Genomic DNA, 19242 nt, shown 5'->3' with positions numbered 1-19242 from the left:
ACGTCTGTCCTTTCGGAAACTTCCGAAACGACGGGACGGGAGATGGTTGCGAGCGAAGGACGCCTGCCCCCAAACAAGGAATAAACCCGTCTTCTTCCCAACAGGAGCGCATGAGTGCTGCGTCGGCCGAGGTTGCAAACACGGTGGATTCCCTCCGTACCCTTCTTCAAGGGACCTCATCTTTAGCCGAGGAGGTAATTCGTGGCATGGAGATGAGCTTGTCCCTTTATATATACAGTGGTACCTCGGGTTAAGTACTTAATTCGTTCCGGAGGTCCGTTCTTAACCTGAAACTGTTTTTAACCTGAAGCACCACTTTAGCTAATGGCGCCTCCGGCTGTTGCCGCATGATTTCTGTTCTCATCCTGAAGCAAAGTTCTTAACCTGAAGCACTATTTCTGGGTTAGCGGAGTCTGTAACCTGAAGCTTTAGCCTTATTAGACTTTAGCGATGGTAGAGTGAGCGTTGCTCCCAGAACAGGGAGGAAGGAGTCAAATGACATTGAGGTTGATTCAGAGAAAGAGTTTATTCTGCTCTCCGGATAGCAGAAGGCCCTTGCGTGGTCAGTCCACAGCAAGTCCAAAGAAATGAGAAATTTCATTCAGTATATATATCCTCCAGGCACCCTCTCCCCCCTTCCCCAGGAATCCAACCACGTCAGCTTATACACGTAAGTTGACATCCATGACCATAAACAGATATTCCTGTTCCGGTACTCTTGACCATAAAAGGTTGTTCCTGTTCCTATACTCTTATCTTGGGGCAGGAGGTCACCGACTCTGAGAACACTCCTGGCACCATTCCCGGGTCTCTTGTCAGACCTGACAAGGTCTGTGCGTCTTTTGTGGTCAGGATGTAAGATAAGACCCAGACGTGCCATCCCTGCTCCACTCGGAACTGGCAAGGCCATCCATTGCCGTCACGGACTGATAAAGGAGAGGGCTTTGAGCACTTGTTTATACAGCCGTCCTTCTGTTTATACATTGACTCAAAAGCTCAAGTTAATGCATTTTAGAAATGTTCCCTTGGAGGAGGAAAAATGTGGATTTTGGGTCCCGTTTCAGACTGACTGCACAGAAACCCATTCCTTCCCCTTTCAAAGCGTCTGTAACCCGAGGTACCACTGTATATATATAATTTTTATTTATTTTTCCATTATACATTCACATTGTTATTACCCACTTCACCTCCCTGCGACCCAGATCTCCGCCGCGACCAGCTTTGTGGAGTTCCGCGAGGCTCTCCGCGTTCTCTCTGGCCAGGACCCGGCGTCTTCCGCCCGACAAACCTTCGAAGTCTTCTCCCGCCTGGTCTGCGGCCACCCCGAAGGGGGAGGCCTCAAGGTGCCCTCCTTGAACTGGTACGAGGACAACGACGTCAAGTCCTTCCTCGGTCACAACGAATCGGAGCAAAAGATCACTTTGGACAACGGCACGAGTGAGTGACACACACTTGTCTTTTTATTTGATTTTTTTTTTTTTGGAAAAGTTTTTATTAAAATAATTCAGCATTAATACACAAGTATTGCGAGTATACAAAGATACATTTATTTTATATATATATAATTTTTATTGATTTTAACATATAAATTATAAAATGTACCACAAAACTTACCACTTGTACAATCTTTTTAGACTTCCATCAGCACCTCTGATGATCCACCGTTTTCACCACTTCTTATGCATTTCTTAACTTTATATTGCCTTTACATCTCTTAACAAATCATCCTTCCCCTTCTCCATTTTTGCAATAATTCCAATAATACTCCCCACAAAACTTCTTGCAACCCTACAAACGTCGTCTGATCTTCACAAATACTTTTCAAATAGTCCGTAAATTGACTCCAGTCTTCCATGAATTTCTGGTCCCGCCGGTTTTGAATCCTTCCTGTTAGTTTATCTAATTCTGCATAGTCCATTAACTTCATCCTCCATTCTTCAATCGTCGGTAGTTCTTCTTGCTTCCATTTTTGGGCCAGTAATATTCTTGCTGCTGTTACTGCATATAAAAAGAGCTTATACATACAAATACACATTTCATACAATCCTTAAAAATGTTCAAACATACCTACACTCAATCCCACAGATAATTCCTTTTCCCATCACCATCCACCCCCCCTCACCCCACCTTTGTGTTAGACTTCCAATCTACTCAATTGCAATTTCTTTCCACTTCTATTACTTTCTTTCACACACCTTTAACCTAATTTCATGCTTCTTTTTCTATTACACATTGTTATCCATCTTATTTAGTATTCCAGTATTTAAAACGGAACTTGTTTATTCTAATAGGAGTTCTGATTTTTCAATATGGTTTTGCAAGTATCCTTTAAACACCTTCCAGTCCCTGTCTATCTTCTCTTTTGAGATCCTTTCAATTTCTCCCATTGTTTTGGATATATTGTAATACTCCAATAATTTGGCAAGCCACTCTATTTTTGTCGGTATAATACCACTTTTCCAATTTTTCGCAATCAGTAGCCTTGCGGCTACTGTTACGTAAAAATATAATGTCTTGTCTTCTTCCTTTAGACTTCCTGGTACTATTCCCAATAGAAAACCTTCTGGCGTTTTCCTAAATGAATATTTTTTCATTGCGTTATATATTGTTTCCCAAAATTGTTTGATGTTTAAACAGTTCCACCATATATGTACCATAGTACCTTTTCCAGTGTTTTATTTGATTTTTAATGCATGGCAAAAATTGTGGCGGGGAAGCGGATCTTCGCAGAATTGCCAAGTTGAAAGGGAACCCCAAAGTCATCTAGTCTGACCCCCGCAATGAAGACGTCTCAGCTGAAGGGAATGCAAAGAGAATGAAGGTTCCTTTTATCATATTTGGTGGTCTTGTAATAAGGTCAAAGCTCACTGGGAGATGATAGATAATGAATTGGAAAGGATGTTCAAAATAACCTTTGTAAACAAAAACCCAGAAGTTTTTCTTTTGGGAATTATAGGGACAGAACTACCTAAATTGTATAGAAATTGATATATGTTTGCTACGACAGCAGCAAGAATGTTACTTGCCCGAAAATGGAAAGAAGCTTATGGCAAATTCAATATATTTTCCAAAACGCTTCTTTTTAAAAAGCGTTTTTACGGCGTTTTAAAAAATATGTGTCTAGATTCCACCCCAGTCCCCTATTTTGTAGAATTGAAGAGTTGCAAGGAACCAAATTTTTTTAAGGAACCGCAGCAAGAGGGGGGAGGAAGTCAAACTTGGAAATGTAAAAAAATGATTGTAAAATTAATGAAATGTATAAACTCAGTGCTTTTTTTCCTGGGGGGGGGGAAACGCAGGGGTACGCATACCCCTAAACATTTTGTGAATCTTTGTGCTTTTGTCCATTTGCTTTATTTATTTTTCCCAATTTGAATTATAGAACGGTGATTTTCTCGAGTCAAAATGAGAGTACCCCTAAACACTTTTTTTTTTAAGGAAAAAAAGCACTGTATAAACCCGAAAAGTATAAACGAAAATTTAAAAAGGAAAATTATTTGCCATACGCTCGCCATCTCCATCTAGTGTCTCCTTTGTATAATGCACTTAAAACACACTTAAAGCGTTGCATTTGAGTCCTGAGAATGTTTGAATTCAGCCCCTACAAATGACGGCATTGCTCACATTTGGGGAATGTCAATCAAATATCCTTTATTAGGCATAGCAAACCCCACATTATCAAACAGACACCGTATACAAATTGTGCAAAATACGAGCTCAACATAACAAAGTCAGATCTTTAACTCCAGAGGAAATCAATTTGCATAAATAATACAACACAACACTACCACATCACCGATCAATTAAGAACCACTGATTCTCTTTATAATGGCCCAGTCTTTCTACATGGACAGCATTCAGAAATTCAGCCACTATTAAAGTAATTTGATCATTCGAAAGCAGCTTCTGAACCGTTGGTAGCGAAGAATTGAGCCTGTGGAGTTGTAAGGCCTCTAATAATAATTCTGGCATAAATGCCAAAATCACAAGAAAATAAAATGTGCTCCAAAGTATCAGGTTCCTGTTTACTTCGTTTGCAGAGACGCTCTGATTCTGGGAGAGCTAAATATCTTCCTCTTACTATCATGGAGGGAAACGTATTAAATCTGGCTAACATAAACAGCCTGCACAATTCACGATTCGTCAGATTTGGGGAATATATGAAGGTTCCCGGTTGCCTTGCCCCTGACAATTACAGATTGCTTTTTCCGCAGGCCCCTACTGCAAAGATTTGATCCGGACTTTGGAGAGCAACCCGTTCTCTCGCATCTTGTGGAGGGGGATCAAGCCCCTTTTCGTCGGGAAGATCTTGTACACCCCTCCAACACCAGCCACGCAGAAGGTCATGGCGGAGGTAGGGTGATACCCAACTCTCACCTCTCTTTCAAATCGGAACCAGTGAAGGCGGTGAAGGTCCTGTGTGAGTGTCTGGAGGCGGTTGGAGGATGGATGGTGGCTAACAGATTGAGGTTGAATCCTGACATGACAGAAGGACTGTTTTGGGGGGACAGGGCGCGGGCGGGTGTGGGGGACTCCCTGGTCCTGAATGGGGTCACTGTGCCCCCGAAGGACCAGGTGCGCAGCCTGGGGGTCATTCTGGACTCACAGCTGTCCATGGAGGTGCAGGTCAGTTCTGTGTCCAGGGCTGCTCCATCTGGTACGCAGGATGAGACCCTCCCTGCCCGCGGACTGTCTGGCCAGAGTAGTGCATGCTCTGGTTATCTCCTGCTTGGACTACTGCCATGCACTCTATGTGGGGTTACCTTTGAAGGTGACCCGGAAACTACAACTAATGCATCAGCTAGACTGGGGACTGGGAGCAGCCACCGAGACCACATAACACCAGTCCTGAAGGACCTACATTGGCTCCTAGGACATTTCCGAGCACAATTCAAAGTGTTGGTGCTGACCTTGAAAGCCCTAAATGGCCCAGTAACCCTGAAGGAGCGTCTCCACCCCCATCGTCCACCCCAGACGCCAGGGTCCCTTTCCCGAGGGTCTTCCAGTGGTTCCCTCCCTCCAAGAAGCGAGGTTGCAGGGAACCAGGCAGAGGGCCTTCTCGGTGGTGGCGCCTGCCCTGTGGAGCGCCCTCCCATCAGATGTCAAGGATATAAACAACTACCTGATTTTTAGAAGACATCTGAAGGCAGCCCTGTTTTGGGAAGTTTTTAATGACTGATGTTTTAATGTGTTTTTAATCTTTTGTTGGAAGCCGCCCAGAGTGGCTGGGGAAACGCAGCCAGATAGGTGGGGTATAAATTATTATTACTATTATTATTATTATTATTATTATTAGGATATCAGGTTGCCTTTGAGTGGAGAGATCTGTCTCTCTAGAGTTCCCGTCTGCCGAGACCGGGATTTTGGGGAAACTTTCCCCTTTCCAGGGGAGCAAATACCCCCATGCCATCGCAACCCCTGTGACCCCAAAACTACATTCCCACCTGTTCATTTAAAGCACTACAACGTCACTTACTGAGCTTTTTTTGTGGGGTGGGGTAGATCTCCAAAAGTTGCTGAGCTTTTAATGGGGAGGTCGGCCCCCATGCATTTGCCATTGGGGTACAAGACGCCCCCCCAATTTTTGATTTTCAACCAAAAAAAAGTCCAATCGTAGGCACCATAATCTGATTATATGAAAATAAAAAGACTTCATATTAAAAAGTTAATAATTGACATGTATCAGAGGTACCAATATGCAACTCCCCAGTCTTCCCAGTTTACAAGAGAGCCCAGCTATGGAAGTCAAGGGCTTTTTTGCAGAAATCTGGGCAGCCAGGGAGGCTGTAGTAGGCAGACTATAGGAGAGAAAAATCTCCAGAATGCTGGGGAAAACATGCATTATAAACCTCGCAGAGCAGTCTCTCAGTCCAGCCTACCTCGCACAGCTGTTGTGAAAATAACATTGGGGGGGGGGGTGTTCGCCGTTCTAATTCAAGGGAACCTGTTTTCCAGGTGAACCGGACTTTCCAGAACTTGGCCGTCTTGCGCGAAGTGAGGGGGGCGTGGGAAGATTTGGGACCTCAACTGTACACGTTCATGAACTCGAGTCCAGAAGTGAGAGCTGTTCAGGTTTGTCTCTTGAACTTGCAAGCGGGGACGGAGGAGGGGTCTGTGCTGGGAGGAGGTATTTATCAATTAAAATATTTACAGTGGTACCTCGGAGTTCCCTACCAGGACAGACTTTGCTCGTGTGCTCAAGACATCGATTCCATAAAACATATTTTGTTGCACTGTACGAAATACGAGCAAGCCAGGGCTGAACTGATACTACCCTTGCTGGGAAAATCCCGGGAAAATCAGAGGCTCGCTATGTCAGGTTCCTATTGGAAGACCGGACAAACGCTAGAACATTAGCAGTGGCGAGGTTTTTATCGGTGGTTGCAAGAACCAATGATCCCTATATTCTGAACAAAATGCTTGTTTAACCTGGAGGTAGGCTGTATGAATTGTGTATTGTTTTGTAAGGATTTGTTGGGTCTCTGGACCGTAATAAAGATTGATGATGATGATAATACCCTTGCTGGTACCTTTCCCGGGAAAATCAGAGGCTCGCTATGTCAGGTTCCTATTGGAAGACCGGACAAACGCTAGAACATGAGCAGTGGCAAAGTTTTTATCGGTGGTTGCAAGAACCAATGATCCCTATATTGTACAAAATGCTTGTTTAACCTGGAGGTAGGCTGTATGAATTGTGTATTGCTTGGTAACGATTTGTTGGGTCTCTGGACCGTAATAAAGATTGATTGATTGATTGATAATTCGTTCTGGAGGTCTGTTCTTAACCTGAGGTACCACTTTAGCGGCCACCGCCACATGATTTCCGTTTGGCGCAGGAAGCACATCCTGAATTTCCAGTGGCAGTCAGTTCCACAGGGCTGGGCTGACGACACTAAAAAGGCTCCGTTTCCTCATTGCCGTTGAATGAGCCTCACCAGCTCTGGTTATGACCGGTGATACTCCCTGCCAGTCAGCTGGGATATAAGGGTCGGGGCGAGAAACAGGATTTATCCGTTCTAGATGGTATTTTGATGGATCGGATCAAGCTTTTGTTTCCAGCTCTGCAATTCTGTGTCCAGAGAGGCATTGTCTCGAGCTCAAACCTGCCCCCGGGAAATCCCCCTCGCCATCTCTCCCCACGATCGGTAAAAAGGTAAAGGACCCCTGGACAGTTAAGTCCAGTCAAAGGCGGCTATCGGGTTGCGGCGCTCATCTCGCTTTCAGGCCGAGGGAGCCGGCGTTTGTCCGCAGACAGCTTCCCGGGTCGTGTGGCCAGCAGGACTAAACTGCTTCTGGCGCATGACGGAAACCAGAGTGCACGGAAACGCTGTTTACCTTCCCACCAGAGTGGTACCTATTTATCTGCTTGCGCTGGCGTGCTTTCGGACTGCTAGGTTGGCAGGAACTGGGACGGAGCAACGGGAGCTCACCCTGTCATTGCGGGGATTCAAACCGCCGACCTTCCAATCGGCAAGCCCAAGAGGCTCCGTGGTTTAGACCACAGCACCACCCATGTCCCTTTCCCTCACAATGGATGCCTTTGTTTAGGGAAGCTTTTAATGTTTAATAGATTATTGTGTTTTAATATTTTGTTGGAAGCCGCCCAGAGTGGCTGGGGAAACCCAGCCAGGTGGGCAGGGTATAAATAATAAATTATTATTATTATTTATTATTATCCCTTGCAGAACCTGCTGGAGGCCCCTGGCGTGGCCCAGTTCCTGGAACAGCAGCTGGAAGGAACGTTTTGGAACATGTCGGCCTTGAGAGAGTTCCTGTCACCGGAGACGGCCGGCAGCGCCTACACGTGGCGCCAGGCCTACGGCGAAGTGGACGCTGCGATCGGTACCTTGTCCCAGTTTATCGAGGTGCGTTGCCCCTCGCAGGAGCGGGAGAGGCTGCCTGCCCACCGAACTCAGCACTTCCCGCCCGGACTGGTAGCAACTCTGCACGGTTTTGGGCAGGGGGTTCTTACCCAGAGGGATCGGGCCTGGGATTAACTACCGTATTTTTTGCTCTATAAGACGCACCAGACCACAAGACGCACCTAGTTTTTGGAGGAGGAAAGCAAGAAAAAAAATATTCTGAATCTCAGAAGCCAGAACAGCAAGAGGGATCGCTGCACAGCGAAAGCAGCAATCCCTCTTGCTGTTCTGGCTTCTGGGATAGCTGCGCAGCCTGCCTTCGCTCCATAAGACGCACAAACATTTCCCCTTACTTTTTAGGAGGGGAAAAGCGAGTCTTATAGAGCAAAAAATACGGTAAATGCAAAGCTCCGTCGCTGAGCTACGGGTCTTCCCCGGAAGACGAATCAAGAGGCTAGTCCTCATTGTCTGATTTAATAAGAAACTGCCTCATGGCAACCCAAGTCATCGCTGCACACACCTCTGTGTTTCCTACACGGATTGGCAGCCTCTCAGATCTTACCCGGAGGTGATGTGCAATCTTTTTATTTTAATATATGTGTACATACATATATTAAGTATTAAGTAGTAAAAGCTATGGTTTTCCCAGTAGTGCTGGAGGAGACTCTTGAGAGTCCCATGGACTGCAAGAAGATCCAACCTCTCCATTCTGATGGAAATCAGCCCTGAGTGCTCACTGGAAGGACAGATCCTGAAGCTGAGGCTCCAAGACTTTGGCCACCGCATGAGAAGAGAAGAGTCCCTGGAAAAGACCCTGATGTTGGGAGAGATGGAGGGCACAAGGAGAAGGGGACGACAGAGTCAGACATGACTAAATGACTAAACAACAACAACAACAACATACGTAGAATTTTATTCACCGAGCTTTTTTTGTGGTATTTGTTTTACCCTTACTCTTATTAGGTATTTTGTATTTTAATGGTGCAAACCGCCCTGTGATCTTTGGAGGAAGGGCTGTTGTTGTTTAGTCGTTTAGTCGTGTCCGCCTCTTTGTGACCCCCTGGAGCAGAGCACGCCAGGCCCTCCTGTCCTCCACTGCCTCCCACAGTTTGGTCCAACTCATGCTGGTAGCTTCGAGAACACTGTCCCACCATCTCGTCCTCTGTCGTCCCTTCTCCTTGTGCCCTCCATCTTTCCCAACATCAGGGTCTTTTCCAGGGAGTCTTCTCTTCTCCTGAGGTGGCCAAAGTCTTGGAGCCTCAGCTTCAGGATCTGTCCTTCCAGTGAGCACTCAGGGCTGATTTCCTTCAGAATGGAGAGGTTGGATCTTCTTGCAGTCCATTGGACTCTCAAGAGTCTCCTCCAGCACCAGAATTCAAAAGCATCCATTCTTCGGTGATCAGCCTTCTTGATGGTCCAGCTCTCACTTCCATACATCGCTACTGGGAAAACCATGGCTTTAACTATACGGACCTTTGTTGGCAAAGTGATGTCTCTGCTTTGGAGGAAAGGCAGTAATGTAAGGTTACCAGACGTCCCCGTTTCCCGGAGACAGTCCCTGGATTTACAAATCAGTCCCCATACATAATCTGTTGAAGTTGAAAAGTGTCGCTGGATTCATTGGGAAAAAAATCTGGTAAACTTACAGTACAGTGGTAGCTCCAGTTAAGTACTTAATTCGTTCCGGAGGTCCATACTTAACCTGAAACTGTTCTTAACCTGAAGCACCACTTTAGCTAATGGGGCGTCCTGCTGCCACCGCGCCACCGGAGCCCGATTTCTGTTCTCATCCTGAAGCAAAGTTCTCAACCTGAAGCACTATTTCTGGGTTAGTGGAGTCTGTAACCTGAAGCGTATGTAACCTGAGGTACCACTGTAATGTACAAATTTTAAAACACCGTATTTTTCTCTCTATAAGACACACCAGACCACAAGACGCACCTAGTTTTTGGAGGAGGAAAACAGGGAAAAAATATATTCTGAATCTCAGAAGCCAGAACAGCAAGAGGGATCGCTGCGCAGTGAAAGCAGCAATCCCTCTTGCTGTTCTGGCTTCTGGGATAGCTGCGCAGCCTGCATTCGCTCCATAAGACGCACACACATTTCCCCTTACTTTTTAGGAGGGGAAAAGTGAGTCTTATAGAGCAAAAAATACGGTAAATACAAACCTGAAGGTGTCAGGAATTGAACCTGCAACCTTCTGCCTAAGGTGCAACTGCCCTCCTCTTTGATCCACCCCATGACGACGGGAACGTTCCTCTCCTAGTGCATTTCCCTGAACAAAATCGAGGCGGTGGACTCGGAGGACCAGCTGGTTCTGCGGGCCATGAGGCTACTGGAGGACCGCCAGTTTTGGGCCGGGGTTGTGTTCCTGCCGCTGGAAAACCAGAGCGATTTCGGCGGTGTCCTCCCTCCCCACGTTCGCTTCAAAATCCGAATGGACATCGACGACGTCACCCGCACCAACAAGATCAAGGACAGGTGAGCTGCCGCCGTCCCGCCCGGTTTGAGAAAGGTTCGTAGAAAGGGATCCGCGGGTCATCTAGTCCAACCCGCCTTCTGGGCGTAAATATCGTGTGTGCGCTTTCCTTCCTCTTGTTTAGAAGGGAGCAAAGGATCCCGCCCCTTAGGGTCGCAGCCTGAAAAGGCACAGCACGAAAGGAAAGCGGATTGCGGGGGGAGGAGGAAAGAGAAACCTCAGATGAGCGTGCTTTTGAAGCGCGTGGCGTTATAAGCTGTGGGTTAATGAAAGAATCCACGATTCTGGGGTTTAGATAGCGAAACAGCTAATAAAGTGGAGTCAAAAAACATCGGGAAATGGTAAGTCAAGAACAGGGTTGCCATATTTCTTAAAGTGAAAATCCGGACACCAAAATGATTGAGCTTTTCTTGGCAAAGCTGTTGAGCTTTCTTTTCCTTTTTTTGGCCAAAGTTGAGCTATTTTTTTTTTCTTTTATGCAAAATCATCCCCCCCCCGAAGTTGTTGAGCTATTAAGGAAATTCACACAAAAAAATCAGCGCTTCCAACATTGTTTGCCAAATGTTTTCCGAGACATTTTTACCAATTTCAGGAAATTCTGCCCGGACGCTATTTCCGATGGACTAAGCCCTAGTCAATAAGAAAGTTTAGGGTTTGCAGTTTGTTTAATTGGATAATGTTCTGGAATATTTTTGGAGATTTAATAGAAACGATTGTGTGTGGTTTTTTGGGGGAGAAGAGAATCTTTTGAAGAGCAGCTAAGAAATGGAATAAAATGTTCTCCTGACCACAAAACAAACAAAAATGGATTGTGCACTCAGGATTGCTCAAAGGGACTCTCAACCCCTTTCCCTCTTCCTGCGAACGTTGACCAGGTTTTGGGACCCGGGGCCGGCGGCTGACCCCTTTGACGACCTGCGGTATGTCTGGGGCGGCTTTGCCTACGTGCAAGACCTCGTGGAGCAGGCCGTGGTTCGGGTCCAAGGCGAGGAGCTGTCTCCGCAGGGCCGCGTGGGGATCTACATTCAACAGATGCCTTATCCCTGCTACGTCGACGACATGTAAGTCAGAAATGTGCAAAAAGAAGCGTCCTAAACCACCAAAATTTCAAAACATGCTTTTTCCACACAAAAGATGGTAAATGTATACCCTCGGCCCTGGAAGCGTTCCAAGCTAGACCCCTTTGTTGTTGTTTAGTCGTTTAGTGGTGTCCGCCTCTTTGTGACCCCCTGGACCAGAGCACGCCAGGCACTCCTGTCTTCCACTGCCTCCTGCAGTTTGGTCAAACTCATGCTGGTAGCTTCGAGAACACTGTCCCACCATCTCGTCCTCCGTCGTCCCCTTCTCCTTGTGCCCTCCATCTTTCCCAACATCAGGGTCTTTCCCAGGGAGTCTTCTCTTCTCCTGAGGTGGCCAAAGTCTTGGAGCCTCAGCTTCAGGATCTGTCCTTCCATTGAGCACTCAAGGTTGATTTCCTTCCGAATGGAGAGGTTGGATCTTCTTGCAGTCCATGGGACTCTCCAGAGTCTCCTCCAGCACCAGAATTCAAAAGCATCCATTCTTTGGCGATCAGCCTTCTTGATGGTCCAGCTCTCACTTCCATACATCACAGCTGGGAAAACCATAGCTTTAACTATACGGACCTTTGTTGGCAAGTGATGTCTCTGCTTTTTAAGATGCTGTCTAGGTTTGTCATTGCTTTTCTCCCAAGACCCCTAGCACAGTTATTATATGGGGCACAGATCTGGACAGGCGCTCACCTTGGAGTTACGGAAGCTGTCCAGTCAAAATTATTCAGGCAAATTTTCTCTGTCCCGCCCTGTGTCCCAAACGCATCATTGCGCCTAGAGGCTCATCTTCCCTCGGCAGAATGACGGATCTGGCGTAGGACACTCAACTCTTGGTTTCGCCTAAACTCAAATCCCCCCGGTCTAATATCCCTAGGGCTGCAAGATCCCAAAAGCGCCTGGACTAAAATGGTCTATCGGAAACTTCACTCTTGTGGTTTGTCACCACAACAGCTACTCACTTTGGGTTTTAGTAAAGCAAACAGTCTAATTTGTCAGCACCTAAATGATATCAAGTGGGACGTGGGTGGCGAGTGGGTTAAACCACAGAGCCAAGGGCTTGCTGATCAGAAGGTTGGTGGTTCGAATCCCCACGATGACGGGGTGAGCTCCCATTGCTCGGTCCCTGCTCCTGCCAACCTAGCAGTTCGAAAGCACGTCAAGTGCAAGGAGATAAATAGGTACCGCTCTGGCGGGAAGGTAAATGGCGTTTCCGTGCGCTGCTCTGGTTCGCCAGAAGCGGCTCAGTCATGCTGGCCACATGACCCGGAAGCTGTACGCCGGCTCCTTCGGCCAATAAAGCAAGATGAGCGCCGCAACCCCAGAGTTGGTCACGGCTGGACCTAATGATCAGGGGTCCCTTCGCCTTTAAATGATATTGAGCGTCAGAACAGCTTGGCCACAATAAGGAAATTTTGCCCATGGCATGACTATTTTCCACCTTCCCATTTCGACTCTCTGGAACCCTCTCTGCATAACCTAGCAATTCTATAATATAGAAGCGCTTTGACTCTCGCAAGATTGAATGTCTTGCCCTCGGCTGGACTTGAGGGACGATTCCAACAGATTCCACATGAAAAACAGGCTGGACAATGGGGGTGGAGACGCTCCTTCAGGTGTACTGGGCTGTTTAGGCTTTCAAGGTCAGCACCAACATTTAGAATTGTGCTCAGAAACATCCTGGGAGCCAATGTAGGTCTTTCAGGACCGGGGTTATATGGTCTTGGCAGCTGCTCCCAGTCCCCAGTCTAGCTGCCGCATTCTGGATTAGTTGTAGTTTCCGGGTCACCTTCAAAGGGAGCCCCACGGAGAGCGCATTGCAGTAGTCCAAGCGGGAGATAATCAGAGCATGCACCACTCTGGCCAGACAGGCAGGGAGGGTCTCATCCTGTGTACCAGATGAATCTGCCCTGGACACAGAACTGACCTGCGCCTCCATGGACAGCTGTGAGTCCAAAATGACCCCCAGGCTGCGCACCTGGTCCTTCGAGGGAACAGTGACCCCATTCAGGACCCGGGAGTCCTGAGAAACAAGATAACGTTTCTCACCCTATAAGAGGAGAGAACCTATCGCAATCCTTATTTCTTTGAGTCCCCCCCCCCATTTTTAAAATTAGTTTTCCATAAAAAAAATTTAAACTGACAAACAAATAAACAAACAAACAAACATACATCTCAGCCGTAATTAAACCAAACTTCATAACATTGTTAAGTGACTTCCTCGTATCCCCCTGGTTGAACTTCAGTGTATATCATTTTAACCTAAATTCTTAAAAATTTAACTTAATCACTTAACATCTTTCTTTCTTTACAATTCAACTTTAAACGTGTTAGTTCATCACATTACGTATTTAAATCCTCAGCCTGTCTGGTACTTGCAAGCTTTCCAGTTAAGCTAATTTAACTAAATAGCCTTTAAATCTTATTTCTTTGAGTTTAAAGGGGATCGCGGGGAAAATATTACAGGTGGGTACCGGCCCGTTTCTGTCGCTCCACCGATTGACTTGGATTCCCCTCCCAACCTGCTTTTTGCCAGATTCCTGCGCGTCCTCAACCGCTCGCTGCCGCTGTTCATGACGTTGGCGTGGATCTACTCGGTCGCGATGATCATCAAGGGGGTGGTCCACGAGAAAGAAGCCCGTTTGAAGGAGACGATGAAGATCATGGGGCTCAGCAGTGGTACCCTGTGGTTCAGTTGGTTCCTTAGCAGTTTTATCCCTTTCCTGGCCAGCGCCGCCTTGCTGGTCCTCATCCTCAAGGTGAGCTTCTTCCTATGGCTATGTTCAGGGATGCAGGAGAGGATATATTGACTGATTATATCATTATCCAATTTGTGTTAACAAGTTCCCCAATTTCAGCAGAGTAAAACATTCCCCTTTATTTTTAGTTTGCAAGGCAGCGTTTGCTCAGGCTCGCTAAAGCCTCTATAATAACTATTCTGGTAATTTCCCCTTATTCCCTCATAAAATAGAAGAGACGACACAGTCTTTTACAAAAGAATGAAAAGAGTTTACTCACATTCTGTTCCCAATCAGATCCCAGAAGGCAGACTTAGGCTTAATGAAGTAACATACACTTGGAATCTATCTTATAAGAAGACAGTCCCTTTGTCCTCTCTCGGCTGGGAGCCAAGAGGGCATCTTTCGCTCAGTAGATGTTGTGTCTTCGATGCATGTGGTGAAAGAGAGAGAGATAGCTGCTCTGCCCTGTGCTTTTGTCATTACCTGCACAGGTGAGGCCACACCCACCTCTAGTCACATGTGGAGGAAGTCTGTCCCAGCCCAGAGGGAAACAGGAAGTTTACCTGCTGGCTGGACAAACATCCCTCCCCATGTCTAAACATGTACACTCTAGGAATGTTGTACTTGACTGCTGTTGTGTTTCACATCCCACACTTCCCCCCCACCCCGGCTCTTTGCCGCTCATCCGCCGGGGCATGCGCAGAGTGCGCCATTCGGGTTACAACTTTCTGCCTTAAAACAACGACGTTCCGGTCAGAATTTGCAACAAGTGTTTTCCCCTATTTCCCCTAACATAATGTCGCAATGGATGGTTGCGTAAGTTTTGTTTAAACTAAAGCAAAAGGTCCGGAAAACTGTCATTTAAGCAAAATTTAATACGTTCCCTAGTTCATCTTTGCTTTCTTAATCTTGCAAAAAACCCGCAACCCTCCCCTGCAATCTTTCCCCTTAACTGACTAAACTTTGTTCTTTATAACACCTGTATTGAAGCTGCTAGGGATGTGGGTGGCGCTGTGGGTTAAACCACAGAGCCTAGGACTTGCTGATCAGAAGGTTGGCAGTTCGAATCCCCGCAATGACGGGGTGAGCTCCCGTTCCTCGGTCCCTGCTCCTGCCCACCTAGCAGTTCGAAAGCACGTCAAAGTGCAAGTAGATAAATAGGTACCGCTCCGGCGGGAAGGTAAACGGCGTTTCCGTGCGCTGCTCTGGTTCGCCAGAAGTGGCTTAGTCCTGCTGGCCACATGACCCGGAAGCTGTACGCCGGCTCCCTCGGCCAATAATGCGAGATGAGCGCCGCAACCCCAGAGTCGGTCACGACTGGACCTAATGGTCAGCGGTCCCCTTACCTTTATTGAAGCTGCTGCATGGAACTGTACTAAAAGCTGGTGGTCTTTTTAAATTAATAAAAATTGTGCTCTAATGGAAAAAAAACACAACAACAGCACAACAACAACGAAAAGTGATTTCCTGTATCGTAAAGTGAGGAGCTTTTGCTACTGACACGACTGCGGGGCGATTTCTGGGCGCCGCGTTGGCGGCTGAGGTTTCCCATCGAGCCAGCTGAATCGCTGCAGTCCTCCTCGTCGTTAAATGGATTGTTTTATTTCCTAGAGTTGAGAGGGGCCCCCAGGGGTCATCCAGCCCAACCCCGCTGCCATTTAGGAATCCCAGCTAAATCATCAGCATTCTAGCAAACGTTAGCCATTTTTGACAGGTTTTCCTTTCTGCTTTCTCTGTTCCAGGTGGGGGACATTCTTCCCTACAGCGACCCTGCCGTGGTCTTCCTCTTCCTGGCCACTTTTGCCGTGGCGACCATTTCCCAGTGTTTCCTCATCAGCACCTTGTTCTCCAGAGCCAACCTGGCCTCAGCTTGCGGCGGGATCATCTACTTTTCGTTTTACCTGCCCTACGTCCTCTGCGTGGCTTGGCGAGAGCGGATCACCTTCCCGTTGCGGATCTTTGTGGTGAGAGGATCTCTTCCCCGTCTGTTCCACCCTCTCCAAAAAAACCCTCACTTTCCTTCGTTCCAAAACCACCCCTGTTGTTGTTTAGTCGTGTCTGCCTCTTCGTGACCAGAGCACGCCAGGCCCTCCTGTCTTCCACTGCCTCCCGCAGTTTGGTCAAACTCATTCTGGTCGCTTCGAGAACACTGTCCAACCATTTCGTCCTCCGTCATCCCCTTCTCCTTGTGCCTTCCATCTTTCCCAACGTCAGGGTCTTTTCCAGGGAGTCTTCTCTTCTCCTGAGGTGGCCAAAGTCTTGGAGCCTCAGCTTCAGGATCTGTCCTTCCAGTGAGCACTCAGGGCTGATTTCCTTCCGAATGGAGAGGCTGGATCTTCTTGCAGTCCATGGGACTCTCAAGAGTCTCTTCCAGCACCAGAATTCAAAATCATCCATTCTTCGGCGATCAGCCTTCTTGATGGTCCAGCTCTCACTTCCATACATCACTACTGGGAAAACTGTAGCTTGAACTATACGGACCTTTGTTGGCAAGGTGATATCTCTGCTTTGTAAGATGCCCTCTTGTTGTTTAAATGATGTGGCATCTCTCTATTTTTTTAAATTTCATTATCCTAAACAATTTTGGATACAGCCATATGTTCTAGCCTTGCTTCTCCGACATCCTAAAACCCAGGGTTAGATCCGCCCCTTGGAAATTAACAGACATGTGTCAGTCAAATTAATGTATTTTAATAGTTTGCTGGAAGCCGCCCAGGGTGGCTAGGGAAACCCAGCCAGATGGGCAGGGTATAAAAAATAAATTACGGTACTACAGTGGTACCTCGGGTTAAGTACTTAATTTGTTCTGGAGGTCCATACTTAACCTGAAACTGTTCTTAACCTGAAGCACCACTTTAGCTAATGGGGCCTCCTGCTGCTGCTGTGCCACCGGAGCACAATTTCTGTTCTTATCCTGAAGCAAGGTTCTTAACCTGAAGCACTATTTCTGGGTTAGTGGTGTCTGTAACCTGAAGCGTATGTAACCCGAGGTACCACTGTACTATAATATTATTATTATTATTATTGTCATTCATTCCAGTGGATCAGCGTGATTCGCACTGGGTACCAGTCCAGCTTTTTAAGCATCCTCTCCCCGCCCCATCTCTCCCTCACAACAGAGCCTCTTGTCCCCTGTCGCCTTTGGTTTCGGCTGCGAATATTTCTCCCTCTACGAGGAGCAGGGCTTGGGCATCCAGTGGTACAACTTGAACTCGAGCCCCGTGGAAGGCGACCGGTACACCTTTGCCACGTCGGGCGGGTTGCTTCTCCTGGACGCCGTCCTCTACGGACTGGCCACGTGGTACATCGAAGGCGTATTCCCGGGTAAGCGACGCACCTCCGTTCTCACAAGGCAGCGAGAATTTCAACGCAGTCAGGGCTATATCCGCGAGTGTAGTTTTTGCAGGTCGATCACGTATGGTTGCCAAATGTCCTCTTTCCCCAGGTCATGCCCTCCTTTTCAGGATTAAAATTTCCGTACAAATTTGAAAAGTATAAAGTGTAGCCTTATTAGACTTTACCGATGGTAGGGTGATTGTTGCTCCCAGAACAGGGAGGAAGGAGTCAAATGACAGCGAGGTTGATTCAGAGAAAGAGTTTATTCTGCTCTCCGGATAGCAGAAGGCCCTTGCGTGGTCAGTCCACAGCAAGTCCAAAGAAATGAGAAATTTCATGCAGTATATATATCCTCCAGGCACCCTCTCCCCCTTCCCCAGGAATCCAACCACGTCAGCTTATACACGAAGGTTGACATCACAGATGTTCCTGCTCCGGTACTTTTAACCATAAAAGGGTGTTCCTCTTCCTGTACTCTTGAGCATATAAGGGTATTCCTGTTCCGGCACTCTTATCTTGGGGTAAGAAGGTCACCAACTCTCCTGGCGCTGTTCCCAGACTAGGTCTGTGCGTGAGAGTGTGGTCAGGATGTAAGAGAAGACCCAGACGTGCCATCCCCGCTCCACTGGAACGGTCAAGGCCATCCATTGCCGTCACAGACTGATAAAGGAGAGCGCTTTCTTTATACAGCTGGGTTCCTGTTATGCATTTGCTCAACAGCTCAAGTTAATGCATTTTAGAAATGTCCCCTTGGAGAACGAAACATGTGGATTTTGGGTCAGTTTCAAACTGACTGCACAGATGGAATTGGCGGAAATGATTGGCAGAATCCGAGACCAGGGAGAAGAGTTGGTGAAAGAAGACTGGAAGAAATTTAAAGACTATTTACAGAAATATTGTAAAATTAAGGAATTTTAGAAGGATGTTGGATAGAAACTAAGTGGTTTCCAGCTGTAATGCTTTAAGAGATATGAAAAAAGGTTTTATAAATGGGTAAAAGCTTAATGGTAAGGACTTGCTGAACTAACAAACTGAACTGGAATACAAAAAAGGGAGGTATGAGGAGGTCCGGGGAAATAAGTGAAAGGAAGATATGTTATGGAAAACTATCGATGTGTTTTTAATTGTTTTTATTTTGTATGTTTCCTTTTATTTTTATTTTTTTGTTATATCTTAAAAACTTTATTCTTTTTTCTGTATTTTGTATTTTCTTGTATTTTTATTTTCTGTTTTTGTATTCTTTGAAACTTTAATAAATATCATTAAAAAAAACAAAACTGACTGCACAGAAACCCATTCCTTCAAAGGAAAGAAAAAAAGAAAGTTAAGAACATTGCTACTAGCAATGGATCACGGCTTATAAAGCCTACATATAGGAAGGGTATTTAGAATGAGAGGCGATCTGTAGCAAAAAGCAGAAGTCGTGTCCTTGTTTTTCACTATTCAAAATATGGCAGCCCTGATTTTTGCCGCCGCCCCAGTTTACTGTTCCTGCTTGTGTTCCAGGCCAATATGGGATCCCCAAGCCGTGGAATTTTCCATTCCAGAAGAGTTACTGGTTCGGAGAGGCCTTGGCTGATCGCTCCCCTCGCCCCATCCCTACAAATTCTCTCAACTCGGCCGAAGGTAAAGCCTGCAGGGCCTTTTTGGCGTGGCCCCTTTGCCTATTTTCTCTTTGGAGGGCAGCCTCCCCCAGCCTGTGTGGCAACCGTATCTCTCGATGCTTTGTTGGAGCTGAGAAAACAACGGAACAAAAT

General features: G+C 46.7%; 1 protein-coding gene across 4 annotated transcripts in view; it reads left to right on the top strand.

Annotated features, from left to right (window-relative positions):
* The window catches only part of ABCA7 (ATP binding cassette subfamily A member 7), an 85838-nt gene that overhangs the window by 16204 nt on the left and 50392 nt on the right, over window positions 1–19242 (top strand). For all 4 annotated transcript variants that reach the window (XM_080988698.1, XM_080988695.1, XM_080988697.1 and 1 more), the window contains exons 8-18: window positions 105–194; window positions 1203–1437; window positions 4215–4354; window positions 5956–6072; window positions 7686–7865; window positions 10129–10343; window positions 11217–11402; window positions 13945–14167; window positions 15892–16113; window positions 17269–17473; window positions 18992–19111. In XM_080988698.1, the coding sequence (XP_080844824.1) occupies window positions 105–194; window positions 1203–1437; window positions 4215–4354; window positions 5956–6072; window positions 7686–7865; window positions 10129–10343; window positions 11217–11402; window positions 13945–14167; window positions 15892–16113; window positions 17269–17473; window positions 18992–19111 (1933 nt within the window). The remainder of the gene's footprint in view (window positions 1–104; window positions 195–1202; window positions 1438–4214; window positions 4355–5955; window positions 6073–7685; window positions 7866–10128; window positions 10344–11216; window positions 11403–13944; window positions 14168–15891; window positions 16114–17268; window positions 17474–18991; window positions 19112–19242) is intronic.

Source organism: Podarcis pityusensis (genome assembly GCF_964106645.2).
Source record: "Podarcis pityusensis genome assembly, chromosome: 18".
NCBI lineage: Eukaryota > Metazoa > Chordata > Lepidosauria > Squamata > Lacertidae > Podarcis > Podarcis pityusensis.
Note: the sequence above shows the minus strand (reverse complement) of the source record. Positions and strands in the feature narration are given on the sequence as shown.